The sequence below is a fragment of the Bufo gargarizans genome, chromosome 7 (assembly GCF_014858855.1).
Source record: "Bufo gargarizans isolate SCDJY-AF-19 chromosome 7, ASM1485885v1, whole genome shotgun sequence".
NCBI classification, from domain to species: Eukaryota; Metazoa; Chordata; class Amphibia; order Anura; family Bufonidae; genus Bufo; species Bufo gargarizans.
In genome coordinates this window covers 193,504,966-193,527,565 of record NC_058086.1, presented here as the reverse complement: position 1 = coordinate 193,527,565, position 22,600 = coordinate 193,504,966, and the positions used below count along the sequence as shown (strand labels likewise).

The window sequence follows — 22,600 nt, the reverse complement described above, 5'->3', positions numbered from 1 at the left end:
AAAAACCAGAAATGTGAAAGTGATAATTAAATGAAAAATAAAAACACTCTGGCTTAGTTGGGTCATTGTCTTTTTATTTTTCATTTCATTATCACTTTCACATTTCTGGTCTTTTAGTGTATATCAATAAAGTTCTTAGATTTTAAGTTTACATCCACTTTTCAGTGAATAGAGATTTCACTATAATACAGAATCATACCGAGGCGCCATATGGCAACATTCCTAGTGCCGACAGCTGTGTCATAGATACCCCTCCATACAGGGCTACGTGCACACAATTTTGCCGTGTGCATTAGACCGTATAGTAGTAGCTCCCTGTAAATACATGTAGATGCTTGATTGTACTGATTTCAAGCCCGCTCCATTCTCCGAGATTCTGACTCCATTGTTCTGTAAATAGATGTCACTATTGTCATGCATCTGAACAGAGGAAGAAAACTGCAGCGACACAAATGTCACATACGGCCTCTGTGTTATAATTGTCCTGTATTTTCAATGCGCTTTCCTTCGCTTCCAATATCTTGTGAACTTTGAAATTCAATTGTCTGAATGACGAGGCGTGCGGCATGTTGTTATAGCAACCCTCAGATTACAGATTGGGTCAGAATCAATGATCTGCGGATCCTGCCTGTATCCCGGTGACCCCAACGCATTCCTAAACCAGTATAAAGAAATCTGAAAGAATTGAAATGAATGCCATTCACATAAAAACATGTTTCCGTAGTATCCTGGGAGGAATATTTATATAGTATTAAAAAAAATTATCTCCTACAGCAGAGATCTTCAAGCTGTTGTAAGGCTAGCACGTCTCAAGAGGCTACAGGTGATAATAGAGTATACAGCGCACATACAGCGTATACCAGAGCATAAGAGCGCCTGAATGATCGCTCCAAACAGTGCTCAAGGCAAGAAAGACGGATCCAGGTTGACTTCTTGAATGATAATTCGGTAATCATCATAGGTCCTTAGAGCTTGGCTTGCCTTTCCAATTGCCCGACAGCTATAGATCAGCTACATGCAGATCAATGCATTCAGTGCATATATAACCAGTATGTTACAGCATGTTTATTTAGTATGATCGGGGTGAATTTGGCATTTCTGGGCCCCCAAGCAAAGTTATGTGTGGGGGCCTCTGTCACAGCACCAAGCTCAGCCCCGTAGCTCCACTAAGATCCACTCCATGGAACTGGTAAGCCACTGATATGGTGACCCTTTATGATCCCCCCACACAATATAATGCCCCCTTATTCATCCCTCACAATGTATGATGTCCCCTTATGTGCCTCCAACACACTATAATATCCCATTTATGTGCCCCCAACAGAATTGAATGCTTCTTATGTGCCCCCTTATGTGCCTCTAACATAGTGTAATGCCCCCCTATGTGCCTCCAACATAGTGTAATACCCCCCTATGTGCCCCCAACACAATGTAGTGCTCAATATGTGGCACCTACACAGTATAATGCTCTTTTATGTGCCCCCAACACAGTATAATGCCTCCTTATGTGCTCCAACACAATGCAGTGCTAATTACGTGCCCCTAATATAATATAATGCCCCCTTACGTGCCCCTAATACAATATAATGCCCCCTTATGTACCCCTAATACAGTATAATGCCCCCTTACGTGCCCCTAATACAATATAATGCCACCTTATGTGCCCCTAATACAGTAAAATGCCCCTTTATGTGCCCCAACACAATGCAGTGCTCCTTATATGCCCCAACACAGTATAATGCCTCCTTATGTGCCTCCAACACAGTATAATGCCTCCTTATGTGCCTCCAACACAGTATAATGCCCCTTTATGTGTCGCAACACAATGCAGTGCTCCTTACGTGCCCCTAATACAGTATAATGCCCCCTTATGTGCCCCCAATATAATGCCCCCTTATATGCCCCCCCAACACAATGTAGTGCTCCTTACGTGCCCCTAATATAGTATAATGCCCCCTTCTGTGCCCCAACACAGTATAATGCCCCCTTTATGTGCCCAACACAATGTAGTGCTCCTTATGTGCCCCCAACACAGTATAATGCCCCTGTATGTGCCCCTAACACATTATAATGCCCCTTATGTGACCCAGTACAATTTTGTGCTCCCTATGTGTCTCCAACCCAGTATAACAACCCTTATCTGCCTTCAACACAATATGGCCCTTTATATGACCCCAACACAATATGATGCCCCTTTAGTGTCTCTATAATGTGTACCCACCTAGCCACGTTCCCATGACGAACCGAGCAGATCTGCTCTGGTCTATCTGGTGGCTAGGCACAGCCGACGCGATGATGTCATCGCATCCACACGATACCACCACTTGCAGAGTGAACGGTGGGGCTGACAGCTCCCTGTTTCACTATTGTATTCAACTGCAACCTTGAGGACGAAGATGCATTTGAAATAGGGGGCGCTGCCAAGGGGCAGCAGGGGCCTCCATATAATTGCATGGTCTGTGTATAATATGAGTATACGTTGTTTTCTACAGACCGCAATCCAATACAGTACAAGGCATTTATTATATTGGAGATGCATGGCAACCAACATATCTCCCCTAAACTTTTACTAGCAACAGATGCAGGAATTTTTGGAAAGCTAGCACTTACATTTTTGTATCCTGCCTAGGAGAAGAACTGCTCTTAATACGTACTGTAATGACCTCGTAAATCATCCTTCCCCTAGAGGCCTCTTGCGACACTGTAGCTGCTTAGAAAGCAGGCACAGAAATCCTTAAGACCAGGGATCACTCCGTCCTGCTCTTTCCTGACTTTTTTTTTTTGAGAATGCAAACTAATGTTCTGTGTAATGTAACGTTACAGTCATTTATTTGCTGCTGAATGAGTGTTACAGGGTGCTGCGGGTACCAGCTGCTGCCAAAATGAAGCCCTTCTACTTAAAGGGGAAATTCATCTACATTTTATAGATGCAATGGATATTTGGCAAGCATGGCTGCAAAGAGGAATTTATAGAGAATATGATTCGAAAAGGGTTTTCGGGTCTTTAAGTGGGCAACCTGTATGTGGTTATGAATTCCAGCTAGTATAAAAGTAACGGGGTTATGCCATGATTGATGTAAAAAATGAAAGGTCATCAGATATAATACATGACAATCTACTTCTAAGGCAACTTTCACACTTGCGGCAGAGTGATCTGGGAAGCAGTTCCTTCGCCGGATCCGCCAAAACGCATGCAAACTGATGGCATTTGTAAGACTGATCAGGATCCTGATCAGTCTTAAAAATGCCTAATCAGTCAGAAAAATGCATAAAAACGGATCCGGCATTTATTTTTTTCACCTTTTTTTCCGTCTGCGCATGGGATCCGGCATTCCGGTATTATGAATGCCGGATCCGGCACTAATACATTCCTATGCGTTCAGGCAAGTCTTCAGTTTTTTGGGCCGGAGATAAAACCGTAGCATGCTGCGGTTTTATCTTTTACCTGATCAGTCAAAAAGACTGAACTGAAGACATCATGATGCATCCTGAACAGATTACTCTCCATTCAGAATGCATGGGGACATGCCTGATCAGTTCATTTCCGGTATAGAGCCCCTGTGACGGAACTCTATGCTGGAAAAGAAAAACGCAAGTGTGAAAGTACCCTAACACAGCTAGAACCAGCCCTGCACCTCACATGGATCCAGAGATCTCCCCATTCATTGCTCTGCTAGATTTATTTCAGGCTGGCAGCTCAGGGGCGTGTCCTTTTTGTTGCAGCTCAGGGGAGTGTCCTTCTTGCTGCAGTTCAGGGGTGTGTCCTTTTTGCTGCAGTTCAGGGGTGTGTCCTTCCTCGTTTCCTTTCAGTAGCAACTTTCTGCCTATAACTGCCACAGCTTCTAACAGTAGATATGGCTGGTGGCAATGGAAGGATTGAACTGAGCATGTGTGACCTCTTCAGTAAGTGGACTTGCATATTACTATACAGATTAAACACCGGGGGCGCCATTATTATGAAGAAAATATCTGGAGCATTTTTAAAGCAAAAATAAGTTACAAAAGTAACTCGTCATTACAGTGCAGACAGAGGTGGTCACAGCTTTGTACAGACCCTGAATGCTATGCCGTTTGAAGCTTAGAATAAGCAGCGCTTTAGGTTCTGCCCTGATAATGGAGTGCTCCAAACTGTGCTGCACTGCGTGGAAATGTGGGAAGGCTGATAAAATTTTTTTAATATATATTAGTTTTGGGAAATAAATAATTTTTTATCTGAAGTCTTATTGGAATAAGACTTCAAGCTTCCATTTAAAGGGCATCTGTCAGCAGATTTGTCCCTATGACACTGGCTGACCTGTTACATGTGCACTTGGCAGCTGAAGGCATCTGTGTTGGTCCCATGTTCATATGTGCCCGCATTGCTGAGAAAAATTATGTTTTAATATATGCAAATGAGCCTCTAGGAGCAATGGGGGCGTTGTCGTTACACCTAGAGGCTCAGCTCTCTCTGCAACTGCTGCACCCTCTGCACTTTGATTGACAGGACCAGGTGTGATGATGTTTTCACTGCCTGGTCCTGTCAATCGAAGTGCAGAGGGTGCGGTAATTGCAGACAGAGTTGAGCCTCTAGGAGTAACTGCAACGCCCCCGTTGCTCCTAGAAGTTCATTTGCATATAGTAAACGTCATTTTTCTGAGTAATGTGGGCACATATGAACATGGGACCAACACCTGCCACATGTAACAGGTCAGCCAGTTTCACAGGTACAAATCTGCTGACAGACGCCCTTCAAACGTCTTTGGTTCTTGATCAAATATGAACTGTCCTAAAAAAAAAGTATATAAAACTGACTCAAAAAAAAGTTCTATCATGAAGACAACTGCTTTAGATCAGAAGCAGCTGTTCTAAGGCCCTGAGGATCAGCTGTTATCACCAGGGAGGCCCCTTCTGATAATACATTTCTCCTGGAGTGGCCCCTTGCAGGGTATAAATGTAGCAGTTCGTGTCATTCTATCCCATTTAGAGATCCGAAATCCTCAAGAAAAAGTGCCCCTACCATGTATATGAGATTAGAAAAACGCCACTCTCGCCGCTCGGCAATACATGTGCTGCAGTACCACGTGCAGCCTGCGCACAAGAGTGGCGCTGTTTCATAAAGAAACCATGCAGTATTTTTTTTCCTAATGTTATCTCATGGTAAGACCAAATTGGAGAACATTCCTATATTACCTAGAACTCGAAAACAGTTACAAACTAGCTTCAGTGATTATGTATCTTCTTGCAAGAAAGAAACACATCAGATTGTCCTACTTGTGATTGTTAGAACTCTATGTGACATATGCAAAGCATTCCGGGGGCCCGTAAAGTACTGTTCTTAAAATAAGCGCCCTGCTGGGTTCTGCGCATATGGCATACATATGCTGAAATCATCTATACTTCCTCCGCTGTGCGTACCTGAAACACAAAATTGAAATGTTCTGTTATTTTCAAGAAAACACATTTTTTTATTAGCTTTGTCAGACGCAATGTAAACACATACGGATATTTTGGCGTATGTAGAGCTTTTACCCAGGGAAAAAAAAGGTCATACGGTGACATTTTAATACAAAGTCCTGTTTTTAACTAAATTCGCTCTTGCTTAGGAGATTGATGAAACGTCTCAATGTGGTGAAATTGCTGTTGTTATTTTTCCTAGTACCTGGTTTGCTTTAATGTTTAGGAAATTCTACCTCAGTTATGCCGAAAAGTAATGAGGAACATATTCTCCTGCCTCGCATTGCCTTTGAGAGCATAGCCCCAGGTATGACCCGAATTGCAGGATTCGGTAGGAGCGAATGGAAACTGGAGAGACAACTGGGACGACTGGGATCACTATTTCTTTCCATGCGTTCCTTGACAGCCACAACACTATCACGAGAGTCACCTGTCTAGACCCTAAAAATGTCTACTTGTTTCCAGAAACGCGAGTTCATGTGATCTGCAGTACCTAAAACAGCCTGTGGACAAAAGTGGTGCTGTTTCTGAAAAAAAAAATGAAAAAATGCAGGATCCTTTTTTCTGATCTAATAGACTCTTTTAACTAGCGGGATTCTCTTTAAAGGGGTTGGGCCAAGAAAAATATTCTACGTTTTTTAAACCTGCACCAGGATCGGAATACTAAATATAATTTAATATAATATAATATAATTAAAATGTAGTATAGCCATTGAGCTAGTCAATAAAACATATGTGTATGCCACCTGCTGTTTGTTCTTTTCCACGTCACTAAGGTGGTCGCACATGGTCAGTTTAAATCTTTAAGGCCCCTTTCACACGGGCGAGTTTTCCGCGCGGGTGCAATGCGTGAGGTGAACGCATTGGACCCCCACTGAATCCGGACCCATTCATTTCTATGGGGCTGTGCACATGAGCAGTGATTTTCACGCATCACTTTTGCGTTGCGTGTAAATCGCAGCATGCTCTATATTGTGCATTTTCCACGCAACGGAGGCCCCATAGAAGTGAATGGGGCTGCGTGAAAATCGCAAGCATCCGCAAACAAGTGCGGATGCGGTGCGATTTTCACGCACGGTTGCTAGGAGACGATCGGGATGGGGACCCGATCATTTTATTATTTTCCCTTATAACATGGTTATAAGGGAAAATAATAGCATTCTGAATACAAAATGCATAGTACAATAGCGCTGGAGGGGTTAAAGAAAATACAAAATAATTTAACTCACCTTAATCCACTTGATCGCGCAGCCGGCATCTCTTCTGTCTTCTTCTTTGCTGATTGCAGGAAAAGGACCTGTGGTGACGTCACTCCGGTCATCACATGATCCATCACCATGGTAAAAGATCATGTGATGGACCATGTGATGACCAGAGTGACGTCACCACAGGTCCTTTTCCTGCACACAGAAAGAGATGCTTTGAAAATTATTTTTCAGCTGTTCAGTGTCAGTGAAACACGGATGCAACACGAACAGCAATAAATGGACACACGGACCCAACACGGATCCTTCACGCACTGCTTCACGGATGCATCACTGACCACCTGCTCACGGATTTGAGCACGGACGTGTGAATGAGGCTTTACTCTAGGTCATGTGATGTTGCATTCATCGATCACAAGGATTAGGTGCAGCTCAGCTCCATTGAAGTGAATGGGACTGAGCTGCAATACCAAGCACAGCCACTATCAAATGATGGCGCTGTGCTTGGCTAGCAGCGAGAAGGCCGCCGTGCTACTGCAAGCGCCGGTGCCTTCTCAAACAGCTGATCGGCGGGGGTCCAGGGGTCGTAAACCCCTACCGGTCAGAAAATGATGACCTATCCAGAGGATACATCATCAATAGTAAATTCTCTGAAAATCCTTTTAAATATATGGATGACTTGGATCTGCCATATGGAGGCTGCTCTTGCTTAGTAGTTTTTAGTTCTAGGTCATAGGGGGGATCCAAAGTGGTGGATCCCCTTCTCGGACGTCTACATGCTGTTATAGGTCATAATTTAAGGGGTTATCTTTGGTGCCTAATTTCTGTACATTTTAAATAATTACACGAACGTATTTTGTTTCCGTGTTTTTGCGGATAGGATGCGGACTCATTCATTTCAATGGGTCTGCAAAAAATGCGGACAGCACACCGTGTGCTATCCGCATCCGTATGTCCTTTCCATAGCCCCGCAAAAAAAAATAGAACATGTCCTATTCTTGTCCATTTTAGGCATTGTTACAATGGATCCGCAAACAAAAACAGATGGCATCCGTTTTTGTTTTTTTTGCGGACCGCAAAACACATACGGTTGTGTGCATGTAGCCTAAAGCAGAAATTCTCTCTGCATTCAGTTTGCAGCCCCTTGTGATTTTGCTCGCTTACAAATCTATTTCCTTTGATTACGAGGAAACAATAGATAACCATAAAAAGAAACTTATTGTACAGTATATAGCAAATAGCAAAATGTATTGTCTTGGAAGACCTAAAGTGTATGGAACGGGACACTGAGGAGCAACACAGATACTTTGTGAAGATTAAGAGAACCGTTCTCTCTTTATAAAGACAGTAACTAGGACTATTACACTGTAGTCTGGCTGTAGAGAGGTCCCAGGATATAAAGGCTTTATTGACCTGTGCCTTAAACGACCACGAACTAAAAAGACAATGGGACTCGTTTCAGGAGATTAGTAAAATGAAAGATATTTGAATAATTGAAGTGGAATAAAGAAGTAGCAAATGATAGTCATTCATTCAGTCTTGTTAACATGACATCTACTTATGAAGGCTAATTAGACACTAGAGTCACTTGCTAATTATCTCTCAAGCACTATGGTAAAGGTTTTTTTGCTCATAGCAAATTAAAGCTAGAAAGATTTGCCATATCACTTAGGCCTCTTGCACACGACCGTATGTATTTTTCAGTCCGTATTTCACGGATCCATTGTTCCTTTTTTTGTTTCTGTTGCGTTTCCGTTCAGTATTTCCGCAAAAACATCACTTTTTTGAGGATAGCAAAGAGAAACATAAAATTTGAAATCATTACTGTAATGTTTGTAAACAGTAAACACATGGTCAAAGTGGGCATGGATCCGCAAAATACGGATGACACACGGATGTGTTCCGTATGCATTCCGTATTTTTTGCGGACCCATTGACTTGAATGGAGCAACGGAACGTTATTTGCGGGCAATAATAGGACAAGTTCTATCTTTTAGCGGAACGGATATACGGAAATACGGAAACAGAATGCATACAGTGTACATTCCGTTTTTTTTTTGCGGAACCATTGAAATAAATGGTTCTGCATACGGACCGCAAACGTAACCCACAAAAACATAACGGAAACAGAAAAAATAAACGTCTGTGTGCAAGAGGCCTTAAATACAACGTGCATGGGTCAGAAAATACCATACAGCAAATCAATGCATTTCACCTTTTATAGCCTCCATCCAAGCAAGGAAAACTCCACTCTCCTCATTTAGGGCTCATGCACACGACCGTGCAGTTTTTTGCGGTCCGCTAATTGCGGATCTGCAAAACACGGATGACGCCCGCAATTTGCGGAACAGAACAGGAGGCCCATTATAGAAATGCCTATTCTTGTCCGCAAAACGGACAAGAATAGGACATGCCTCATAATTTTTGCAGGGCCTCGGAACGGAGCAACGGATGCGGACAGCACACAGAGTGCTGTCCGCATCTTTTGCGGACCCATTGAAATGAATGGTTCCATATACGGAATCAAAATATGGCCCGTATATGGAACGCAAAAAACGTTCGTGTGCATGAGCCCTTAACTGTCAGGTAAAGGAAGTAAGAAGAATGTTGTGCGCAAGACATTAACCTACCCTATATGTGTAAACCAGGATAAGGGTCAGACTGTGTGGTATGGATGAAATATATAAGTGGACGGACTGAAAAAATACTGCAAGGAAGAAAGAAGAAGGAAGGCAATAAAAGGTAGAAGGAGAAGAGAAGGAATAAACAGAATGACAGAATGAATAAAGAAAGAGAAGAAACAGAAAGGAAAGGAAAAAAGGAAAGAAGAGAAAATGGAAGGAAGAAATGAATAAAGAGGAGATATTAAAGGAAATGGAAAGAAGGAAGGAAGAGAAAAACAGAACATAAGGAACAAGAGATGAGAAGGCAGGGAATAAAAAAAAATAAGGAAAGAAGGGAAAATCAAGAAATAAGGAAGGGAAGAAAAAAGGACAGAAGGAAGGAATGAGGAAAGAAGCAAACGGATAGATGGAAGAGAAGAGAAGGTAGGAAGCAATGAATGAAGAAGAGAACAGAAGGAAGAAAGAGAAGCAGGGGAAACAGGAAAAGAAAGTGAACGATGGAAGGAATGAAGAAAGAGAAGTAAGAAATGAAAGAAAAGCAAAGAAGGAGGAAAAGAAGGAAAGAAAGGAGAGAGAAAACAACAGAACACCAACAAATATCATGAATATTGCATGCAGATAACAATATATGTCATCCGTCTCCAACTCTAGCACATCACTTCTTCCAGACCTGAAAATGGTGATAAAGAGCTCAATTTAGGGGAAAACTTCTGCTGCTTCTCCCTCACATTAACTTCTGTAACAAATTAGGTATCTCCTATGGTGTCCATCTGTTCCTGAGGACAGTCGGCCTTTGTTACACGCCATGGTTTATGCTCCTGTATATACTCCTGCGTATTTGCTTGTTGTTTAGAAGGTGCATTCATGACGATATTATTTTTTGTTACAACTGTGCAGTATTCCCTTAACTTTCAGGTTTGGTGGGATCCCAGAGGTCAGACCCCCGCCGATCTTAAAGTGACGCCATATCCTAGTGATACTTTATAAGATGGTAATACCCCTCCATAGCCTCTCTCCACTTGCTACATGGTACCTCTTCTAAGCCCCTCTCATTATACAGATATACAGTGCATTACAAGATTTTCTTAATGCCTTCTTAGGCTTCCTGTTGCCTGAGTGTGACTGACCTAAATAAGGCTGTACAATATGTGCGGAGCTGATAGAAATACTTGTGACCACTTCTGTGCATGTAGCTATATGCATTGAAATGGTGGTCATCCAAACAGGAAGTCATGTGGTTGCTAGGGAACCTATCACCACAGTCTACAAGAGTGGTGGAACTAGAAGTGACTGGGCTAAATTTTTGAATGCCCCCCCCCCCCCCAGGAACTCCTCTTTCCGTGCAACCCCCACTCCTGCAGCTAGTCAAGACCAGGCTCCTTCCATTTTCTACACATATATACTGTATGTCATGTCGGTGCATATAGTGTCACTGTATATAATGTCAATGTATAAAAGGAGGCCATGATAATGAATTCTTTGAGTTCTTCTCCCAGCAGTAGCCGCCTCCTCTGCTTCCACGCTAGCTATGCCACAGGTCTACAGAATACTTTAAAGAGGTTCTCTGGGAATTAAGAAAATGAAAATACTTAAATATTACTTTATTATAAATATATTTCCAAATACCTCTTATTAGTTATAATGGTTCGTTTTGTCTGGGGAGCAATCATTAGGAGAAATAAAATGGCCGCCGTCCTATTGGTACACACAAAACCTGTCCTAATCACACAGCAGGACAAGTTACTTCACAACACTGAGCTAAAGAGCTGCCTCATCCTCCTCTCTGCTCTGCTTGTCAGGGATAATAATACTAAATACAGCTGATAAGATCTTCAGCTGAATCTCTGTAGGAATGGAGCTCATGAGGAGACATGAAGTACAGAGAGGACGGGCATGACAGACTGTGGTAATGTGTTGCTGTGGTAATAGAGACTACATACAAGAGCTGCTGCTCATTATCCACACCTCACCTCCTCTCTGTACTTTATTTCTCTTCATGGACTCCATGAACTCTTCATGTACTTCATGAACTTCCGACAGAGACTGCAGTTGAAGATCATATTAAACTGTATTCAGGATGCATAATCCCTGACAAGCAGAGCAGAGAGGAGGATGAGGCATCTCTTTAGCTCAGTGTTGTGAAGTACCTTGTCCTCCTGTATGATTAGGACAGGTGTTGTGTGTCCTAATAGGACGGCGGCCATTTTATTTCCAATGATGATTGCTCTCCAGACTAAAACTGAGCCATTATAACTAATGAAAGGTATTTGGGAATATATTTATAATAAAGTACATATTTAAGGCATTTTGATATTCTTAATTCCCAGAGAACCCCTTTAAGGGGGAATCCAAGAGGGTAATTAAACACAGTATACACAGTATGTAATGTTGGGTATAATACACTTTATGTATTCAGTTTAGACACTAGTCTTTCTAAAAACTACTTCAATGCAAAAGATGGATGCCTCAATTGTTTCTTATTGTAGATCTATTATATAGAGGAGTCGTGGACAGAAGCCAACCAACTAAAATGGGTTCCAATGGTCCTTACGTTTTTCTGCAGGCATCTGTTGTCATGTCCACTTATCTCCATTGAGGTCTGAACCAAAGTAACATGGTCTCCGGTTCCAACATTTGTGACCAGCAGAATGTCTGTGACCGCCCTGCACATGTTATATATTGCTGTGTAGGGCAATAATTGCTCACACAATTGTAAGAGCAGAAGGTTACCCCTCCTCCCCCATAGATGGGATATCTAGGATGCTATTAGATTTGATTTATAATTGTTCCTCTCGCATCACTTCCCAGTATATTTAATGATTACTAAGACAGTCTCTCTGTGACCACCCTGACCTATCCAATTATATTTGATCTCTGAGAACATTGTATTTGCCTAGCCAATGATGCAGCTTACTGACCATACCAAATAGCATTCTTCCAGTGATAAAAGCACAGCAGTCAGTATGGGCGGCAGTGTCAAGAACCGGAGGCCAGCTTGGTGATCGGGGCCTCTGTCTCCCGTTTCCCCTTTGATGTTTTTATTCCCTGTTGAAATAAAAAAAATATATAATAACATTATCTGGGGAAATTTACCGGCATCTTAATTTTTGGAGCAGCGTATGATGAACCCGCGTGTCAGTGTGCACATTGATAGCGGAGCGAAATGCGCTGTGCTGTTTGAGAGGCCGGCGTTACGAGCAGCTGTCATGTTTAATCTCGCTCATTGTGCAGAGTTCTTTTGATTCTAACATCATGGAGGAGTCTTATAAGGAATCAAAGTGAACGTGTCAGAATGCCACAAGTGGTCAAGACCAAGAGTGCTCACTGAACCTGTGAAGGAAGGCTGAGTAGGCTATGAATAGGACAACGCATGACATTTTGTTTGTGGAGCGCGGATATTTTGGTGAGATAGTCCTCACTGTGCCTACAAAAATTAAATGGAACAAAATCTTAGAAAGAGCATTGCAATTCATGTTGTTTTTGGAGAATTAACCCTTTGTTCAATTTTTTAATTTTTTAATTTTAGAAAATGGGTCAAAAATGACAGTTTCCTTCTTATAGGGGCCCTGTAGGGATTTTTACTAGAATCAAAAATTATCACCTATTAAGAGGATAGATGATGTGATTGCTGAAGGTCCAACCACTGGGACTCCAACTGATCCAAGAATGGGGGGGAGGGGTCCTGTGTCCCCTATTAAGTATGTACACTGGTGCTCCATTGGACCACAGCTCTAATCATGAGGGGGCAGTTCTCGTGATTGTGAGGTTCAGCAGTGGAGCCCCACAGAGATCAGATACATATCACCTATCCAATAGGATAGTTGGTAAGTGTTGATTCTAAGAAAATCCCTTTAAAGGCTATGGACACATTCTGGGTAATATTTTATGTGATTGCATTTTACTTATTTTGTGCTAAACATTGTTTTTTTCAATTGGTCTTTATTAAAAATTTCCAGTCATTTTTTAGTTACAGGGGTTAGAAATCAGTCTGTCTGCAGAGTATTATTTCTAAGTCCCCTGACCTCATATACACTTATTTAAGCCTAATTCCTATCAGTTTGATAAGAGTTTAGCTCTAATGAGTGTCTATGAGGTCAGGAGATCAGAGATAAGGCTTTACATAAACAGTCAGCTGACTGGACTGTAAAGTGATGCTCTTTAAACAGATAGTTTTTTTTTTAACCCCTTTATCTCAAAAACGGCTGAAAACTTTTAATAAAGAATTGAATTTTTTTAGCCCAAAATGAGTAAAATAAAATCATAAAATAAATTGCCCTAAAAGTGTCTATAGCCTTTAAACCTAAATTATACACCACCTAGATAAGTATAACAAGAATATAAGATATGCTCGTAATAGCAGGCTTATATATAGTGGGTACTTGAGATATGTGTTAGGGGGACCCTCTTCCAGCCATATCATTGAAGAACACTGATAACAGAGTAGACTACATGTAACTGCTTCTGGATGGTCAGGTTATCTTACATAATGAATAAACGAACCAAATTCAGGTATCGCAGGTAGTACAGTCATAGATAGAAGAAGTAGATGTCCTACCAACACCAAGATATTGGTCAACTAGATATTGGCCCATCTATGGATGCCTTGTGCCAATGCCAGAGGTTTCAAGGGCTTGTCTATGAGCAGCTCTGCAGTATTAATTTGTAATTTTCGTCTATGGATTTATTATATTTTATATATGTATTATATTTTTATAGCCATAAAATCAATGAATAACATATTTTGTTTCTGCTTTCCTTACAGTGCTCTGTGTCCTGCGGGCGTGGGGTGAAGAACAGGGTCGTGTACTGTGTGGCTAAAGATGGCTCCAATGTGGGAAATGAATACTGCAAGCACCTTGCAAAGCCAAACATACAGAAAAAATGTCGAGGGGGTCGGTGCCCAAAGTGGAAAGCAGGAGAGTGGGGAAAAGTAAGTTATAAAACTCAAAGCACTTTTTGCTTTCATGCAGTACATAGGCCTTTTTTGGACAAGTGTTGGCTTCTAATTTAGTCTATGTAGATACCAATGGGGGGGGGGGGGGGGGCACAGTCTCTTTTTGGTGTGGAAAACTGACCAAGTGCCCAAGGCCTCCATTTCCTAGAAGCTCATGTGGGCTGGACCCTGAGGAGCTAGCTACAAGTAGAGCATATAAACATTCTGCTCCACTGTGTGTTCCCTTAGCCTGAAGAGCTATTATGTGGACACTGTATGGGAGCATTATTTAGGTATTGTATAGCGGTATTATTTGGACAATAAAAGTTATTTTTAATTGGGCATTGAATGCTAGTATTGTGTGGCCAATATATGGCAGTGTTATGATGACACTATATGGTAGAACTATTTAGATACTGTATGAAACTTATTAGAGAGGGAGAGAGAGGGAAAAAGCTTCATAATCCATATGCCTTCCACATGCAGAACCGTCGGCACATGAGGTATAGATAGAAATATACCATGTTCACTGCACTACAAAGCCGGGGGATCTCTGCACTTGTGAGTGAACGCTTCCTTAGAGTTCAGTCGGAATTTTTTTGACAACTAGATGGATGCCAGGACCTCTAAGATAAAAGTGATAAAACTGAGATTGTTAAAAAAAATGGAGCATGAGCATTTAGACACAGCAGCTTCAGTTCAGTGAGACCAGGATGCAAAATCAAGAAAAAAACGCATACCTATTACATCAGTATATATCTGTTACTATGTTTGGTAGTAAAAATCCTAAAATTACTTATATTTATACTCATATTTAAAGGGGTTGTTCTATTTGGACATATGGAAGTCATAGGAGGCCTCTGCTCTCAGGGAGGAGAGCTAGTGTAATACCACATTTGTCCTGCGGTGGCCACTGCAGGATAAACAGGCAGATTCCTCCGATCAGCTGATCACCAGCAGGATCTCATTTGTGTAGGGGGGGGGGGGTTACCAATGCAAAGTTAGGAAATGCCAATAGGGCAACCCCAAATCCCCATTGCAGGCTCGACCACTGAAACCACACTCCTCCTAAGGCCTCATGCACGCGACCGTTGTTGTGTCCGTTGTTCCGTTTTCCGTGGAAAACTCGGCTAATGCACCGTTTGTCATCCACGTCCGCGTCCGTTTTTTTCCTATCATTTGCATGGCCAACTTGACTTAGATTTTTTTTTACTTTCCTTCATGTCTGGAGATCCTCCAAAAATAAAGGAAGACGCACAGAAACAACAACGGACACGGATTACGGAACAACGGAACCCCTTTTTGAGGACAGCAAAAAAATACTGTCGTGTGCATGAGGCCTAAGAATCAGTCTACTTCAGTCCCATCCTTCTTGTAGAAGATTGCAGCATGCATGCACGCATCGATAATATGCAAAGTGAATAGGGGGGGGGGATAAACGATCGCGTGAAAGGACCGGAACGACTTGTATATCGCGGATCGGTGCTCATTATTGGCCGGGCATCAGGTTGTATAAGAGCAACAAAGAAAGCCTATAGATTCTTATGAATTTGGAGACTTATAAAGATACCACAGAACCCTATAGAAGGCTATGGGTGCCATATTACAGCGCCATACAACTGGGCGGTTTTGTGTATCAGTAAAATACTGGTGTTGATGAGTAATAAAACATGGGCATCATCTAAAAGGGCTCCTGGAATAGCTCATCCTGCAAATGGGGGTTCAAATTTCTGGGCATCCTATGTCTCTCCTCATATCTCCCCATACAATTATTTGTATCATTAAGTGTGAAATCTGCCCCGGTGCTTTTACTGGCGCTGTAATTGAGGACCCATACTGCGTCCTAATGCTGGAAAAGCACACGGGCTGCTGGATTAATAGGACCCCAGTAATTAAGGATGGCAGGAGATTTTCCCAGTCCCTCCAACCAAAAACTCATAACTGTCAGCTCTGGTAATCCCATCCGCAATTACTGGTAATACCTAGAAATGGTTCACATGTGACGGAGCCTCTCTCCTCCATGCTAAACACTTCCAGTAAGGCAAAGTTTATTTGCTCTCACATGTCTTGTCACACGTAGACACGGAACATCTGCTCCGGATTACACATAAATCCTGGACTGGTGCTCTTCAGTCAAGCTGCTAAAAATCTAATTCAGCCATTTCTTAAAGGACTTGTTCAAGATTAGAGGGTTTTCTTCTTTTTAGAAAGAGCACCACATATTGCAGCTTAGCCCCATAATGAACTGTAGTCCCAAGAACGGTCTACAGACGGAGGTTTCTTACAGTTTTTGGCTCCATGTCCCACAAGGGAGCCTGTCCAGCAATTCATTAGGCCCACCAGAGGAAATGATTCTGAGGGCCACCCTCCAACGATACAGAATATATTATGCCCCTTTAAAGGGAATGTGTCACCTGTAATTTTTTTATGCCAAGTAAGACCAGGTAGCGACTCATCCTTTTTTTTTTCTAATCTGTTATTTTCTAATTGTAGATTTATTTTATTTTATTATTTTCTGAACATGATTATGGGGTCAGCCATCTTACCTGAGCTGTTGTTAACAGGAGCTGATTCATTGACTTCTATGGGAGAGTTTTTTAGGAATGCTCTGTGACCTGTGCCGAGGCCAGGAGGGAGTAGATAAGCTGTGATATCACCTATTGTGCGGGTCCTGTGTTTTCTAGTTATGTAGTAATTGCAGCGCAGGGGATGTATTTTGTAACTAGGCAAATTTATTTCTGACCCTAGAAAGCTTTGTGGAAGCTATAATTGACGCCACTTTTTGGTCTACAAATTTTCCAATAAAGATATATTGCAAAAAAATATAAAAAAAAATGCCTATATTGCATTGTTAGGACAACTTCTAGATTTAGATTCATTGGTCATTTTGGGTGTTTTAGTAGGAAATTAACTGAATGATTTGTGACTATATACGGTACTGTAATAATAAGTTGAGTCACATTATTATGACCACCAGATAATATGCAAAAAAAAAACAACAACGCGGTGTGCAGCATAGACAGCAGCTAGACGGCCTGGGAGTGACTCAGTAAGTTCCTGGTAGGTTGTCACAGGTATCCAGAGCCATGTGGACTGCAGTGCATCCCCCGGATGCTGGAGGGTGCGTGGGGGAGGATCCATAGAACAAACATGACGATCGAGGTGGTCAGGGAACAGGGTAGTACTTGGAAGTCTTAGGCCTCTTTCACACGGGCGTCTTGTGTGAGGGCCGGACAAGATGCAGGTTTTTCCGCGAGAGTGCAAAGCGTTTTAATGAGTGCAAGCGCGTGAGAAAAATCGCCATGTTTGGTACCCAGACCCGAACCCGGACTTCTTCACTGAAGTTCGGGTTTGGGTTAGGTGTTCTGTAGATTTTATTATTTTACGTTATAACATGGTTATAAGGGAAAATAATAGCATTCGTAATACAGAATGCTTAGTAAAATGTCCATTGAGGGGTTAAAAATAATAAACAAATTTAACTCACCTCATCCACTTGATCGCGTAGCGGATCTCCTCTTTTTTCTACTTTCTTCAGGACCTGGCTAAAGGACCTTTGATGACGTCACTGCACTCATCACATGGTCCATCACATGTGATGAGCGCAGTGACGTCACCACAGGTCCTTTTCATCAAAAAAGAAAGAAGACATGCCAGGCTGAGCGTTCAAGTGGATTAAGGTGAGTTTATTAATTGTTTTTTTATTTTTTAACCCCCTTTCATCACTATTTTACTAAGAATTCTGTAATAAAAATGCTATTATTTTCCCTTATAACCCTGTTATAAGGGAAAATAATAAAGATCGGGTCTCCATCCCGATCGTTTCCTAGCAACCATGTGTGAAAATCTCACTGCATCCGCACTTAATTTTTACGCAGCTCCATTCACTTGTATGGGGCCTGCGTTGCGTGAAAAACGCACAATATAGAGCTTGCTGCGATTTTCACGCAACGCACCAGTGATGCGTGAAAATCACCGCTCATGTACACAGCCCCATTGAAGTGAATGGGTCCGGATTCAGTGCGGGTGCAATGCGTTCACCTCACGCATTGCACCCGCGCGGAATTCTCGCCCGTGTGAAAGGGGCCTTAGTCTTGCTTTTCCAACCAGTGTTGGACAGTTCTAGCCTTGTGACACGTCACATTGTTTTGCTGGAAGATCTCATCTGCCCCACAGAAGACAATCAGCATGTATGTTCTCTGACGTTTCTCCCCTGACACACCAACGTCCATGCATTTGATGAAGCAGAAGACGCAAGTCATCAGAAGGGCAATTCTCTGCCAATCAGCGGAGGTCCGATTCCGATACTGCAGCCACAATTAAAGCCTTTTCTGACGATGCAACTTCTTTAGCAGAGGCTGTGTATCATGTATATAATAATATATGATAATAATATGTATTATATACAGCATTAGAACATTTTCTATATTAACTTGTCTACCAATCTGTCCACAACAGAAACATATGGCAAAAAATGTGTCTGATTTATCATTACTTCCCACAATTATTACTCCCAGATACCGACAAATCTCACACAATGCCTTTTCTAAGCTCTGTGATTGACTGCCAGAAATGCTGCGAGAGGGAGGGAGGAGGTTACTCTGTATGTTACACATAGTGTTAAACAGGCTTTAGATATTAGATCAAATTTCCCAAATCTTCATGTCCAGAGGACACATAAGTGTCTGAAGAGAACAGGGTACATGGTCAACTGCATCTCCATTCAGTGTTCACCACCATCTCTGTGCTGATCAGGAGTCAGGGGGCCTCCTTTCTTGGCATATCCCTTGGGTTTGTCAATAATATCTAAGAGGGAACGTTCCTAAATTGTTTATAACTGCAATGTGAGACCCTTCAGGAGACTCTCATGGGGTTGGAAAGCTCACCCACTATATGGGCCCGAAGGAGGAGGAATGCCCTGGTTTATAATAGAGTCCTTAATTCACAGTTTACACGAGAGAAGAGAAAGGAAGCATGTGTTTGATAGTACACTGCCCGACATGTTCAAATATTTAGTATATTATGGCAGCATTGCATTTGTTGTCAATTATATTATCTGGGATTACTAGGACATATGGGCCCCACTAAGATAAAACAGATGAAAGAGAACAAGTCTAGGAGGAGATCGGGAGCGAGGGGCTCGGAGGTACAAGAAAAGATGGTGACTGAGTGATTAGTATGGGTAAGGGTAATATACAACCAGGCTTTACAGAGCTTTTGGTAATTATGTCATTTGTTAGGCCAATTACATATGACAATTGATGAGCTGTCTTCTAGGCACCAGCAGAAAAGACATAAAAAGTCCCCGCAGATGCAGTATATCCATGACATATGGATGCCTTCATAGTATAGATCACTTTACTTAGAATTTAATGGGCAAAACTGCTGAAAGTAGCACAGATAAGCACATATCGTATGCCCTGATATAGCCTCATAGGCTAACGTTGGCTCTATATCATGCACGTAAAAATGGTGAAATAATGTGGATGAAGGGAATATGCCTAAAAGTGGCCTCTATCTGTGCTTGGAAATTCTGGATGACGACGCATACATATCCCTTCCATTAGAATTGCCTAGAACGTTAAAGACTGTAGGAGGTTTAGGTGCAGCAGCTATTATGGGGTGATTCCAGCCTTAAAGGGGTTGTCCAGTATTTTAATATTGGTGGCCTATCCATATTAGGTTGACGGAGGTCCGACATCTGTCATCTGTTAGGGTCTACCTCCGGTGCCAGAACCACACATGCCCGTCCATTGTGTAGTGGACGGAGCCGGTTACTGGAGCTCTGCTCCTATTCATTTCAGTGGGGGCAGCGCTGTGGTAATCAGCTCCGTCAGCTACACATTGGATGGAGCTGTGTAGATCCATCACTGCACAGCTGTGCAGGGTTTTGGACCTCCACTGATCAGATATTGATGGCCTACAATGAGCATAGGCCATCAGTATCAAAATACTGGACAACAACTTTCAGATAGACCTAGATATTAGATAAATGTTGGTCAAGCGGGCCAATTTCAGTTGGGCCTACTATTCAATGTTTGAGGGCTGTATGGAGGTTGTTGGATTGGGGACCAATAAGCTATTTCCAGAGAAGTCAGGAAACGGGTTTCTCCCTTTCTTCATTCAGGACTTCTTGCACTCTCTCATAAGTTGAGCAGGTCCGGAGAGTTCTAATGTGTATGGCTGGCCTTAGGCTATCCGTATCTTGGCTGCAAGTCCTACGGTTCTACTACGTAAATCACCCAGTTCAGTAGAACCACAGGGGTCCAGGTGTTATATCCATAATAGGTTCACCTGAAATGCAATCCTATTATGGCCACGTGAAACCAGCCTTAGGTTCTGGCTACATCTGCGTGGAGGCTTTCATTCCTAACAGAAGCCACAGCGTTCTGCCAGGTCCCATCACAAAATGGATACCACCAGCGGACCCTCATTGACTTACAGTGGGGTCTGTCAAGGTGTCTGTCGTTTCGACGGGACAAATGGCACTGCGTGCAGCTGTCGAACTGCGACAGAGTCTGCCACAGGACCTCCGACGTAGCTGTGAACAGAGCCTTAGGCTAAATTGTGGGTCACAAATAGTTAAACTCATCTGGCATAATTAATGTTCTTCATCTATGACTGAGGAGGAGGACGACGGTGACTGAACTGTGCACAATGGCCTGGCTGAGGATACGCTGCTACAAGTCTCTGTAGGTATTATTCCATTCATGGCAAGTCACACAACAGAATAGTATGCTGCGTGTGATCTCCTGCCAGGATTACCTGGCCACCATCCTATATGCCCCAAACCGGAGTCACCAAACAACAGCCCCACTGTTACATGGGAGGATACATAGGGCCGGATATATTCTTATGTAACGGTGAGACCAGCCCGACGCGGGGTATACTCTAGGCTATAAATGTAAACAATGGCATATATCACGCTGGGATAATGCACAGCCAAAAAATATTTAAAAGGGAACACCACACCCAAGTCTTACAAGATTACTCACGTACAAATACTTACAGTCACAATATAGACTTAAAGGGGTGCCCGAGAGCACCATCGTGATTCACACGATTCAGGCTTTCACAAAGGGGAAAGAAGAAGCAAGAAACTTGGCAGGACTTGCAAAGTTTGTGTGAATCAAAGAAATTGGGCTGTAATACCACATACAACCTATGGACCAAGGTGGTCTAGTTTTGGGTAAAAAGCAACCATGTTCTTCTAATGTCATACAACCCCTTTAAACCTCCTCTACTTTTTATATTTTTATTTAAAAAAAAACACATTTAGGTGGAGAAACATGTTAGGGCTTTCTCATATACTCATACACAGTTGAGTCACATTATTATGACCACCAGCCAATATCCAGAGTGCAGCATGGACAGCAGCTAGACGGGCTGGAAGTGACTCCATAAAGTCATGGTAGGTTGTCACAGGTATCCAGAGACACGCTGACCACAGTGCATCCCACCACTGCTGGAGGGTGCGTGGGGGAGGGTCCACAGAATAAACACGATGTTCGAGGTGGTCCCACAGATGCTCAATTGGGTTCAAGTCTGGGGAATGAGGGGGCCAGGGTAGTACTTGGAAACCTTGGTCATGCTCTTCCAACCAATGTCAGACATTTGTAGCTGGGTGACGTTTTGCATTGTCTTGCTGGAAGATCCTATCTGCCCCAGGGAAGGTAATCAACATGTATGGGTGTAAGTGATCTGCAAGGATGAATTTACACCCAAATCGGTGGAGAGTGCCTTCCCCAGATCATAACGCTGCCACCACCAGCTTGTGTTCTTCAGCAATGGTTGCAGGGTGTTTGTTCTCTGATGGTTCTCCCCTGACACGCCAACATCCATCCGTTTGATGAAGAGGAAAACGTTACTCATTGGACAAGGACAACCATCAGCGAAGGCCCAATTCCAATACTGCTGTGAAAATTGAAGCCTTTTCTGCTAATGTGACTTAGTTAGCAGAGGTGCAGTGACCATCCGCCTGCTTTGGAGCCCCATATGCAGTAGGATTCGCTGACTGTTGTTTTAGACACATGTCTAGTAGTCCCCTTGGTTCATTTTGGAGGTTAGCTGCTCATCGAAGCGTGTTGGTCCACCTTCATAGTGATGTTCACCTCTCACATCAATGGCACGTGGTGCTCCGCATTTTTCACATCACTAATTCACCGTGGAGCCATTTGTCCACTCACGATAAATTATCACCACAGCAGCACGAGTACAGTTCACAAAGTGCGCATTCTCAGAAATGCTGCCACCCTTGGCCCGAAAGCCAATAATTAGCACTTGTTGCAACTCTGATAAATCATCCTTTTTACCCATGACAGCAACAAGGGATATGTGTGCAGACAGCCTATCGCACACCTTGTATACCCACCGAGCCAGCTCAGCACACGTGAGTTCCTCCTTCC

General features: G+C 42.6%; 1 protein-coding gene across 1 annotated transcript in view; it reads left to right on the top strand.

Moving 5' to 3' along the window:
- Positions 1–22,600, top strand: part of ADAMTS9 (ADAM metallopeptidase with thrombospondin type 1 motif 9) — a 202,727-nt gene that overhangs the window by 140,165 nt on the left and 39,962 nt on the right. The window contains 1 exon segment of the mRNA XM_044301141.1: positions 14,025–14,192. Coding sequence (XP_044157076.1) covers positions 14,025–14,192 — 168 coding nt within the window.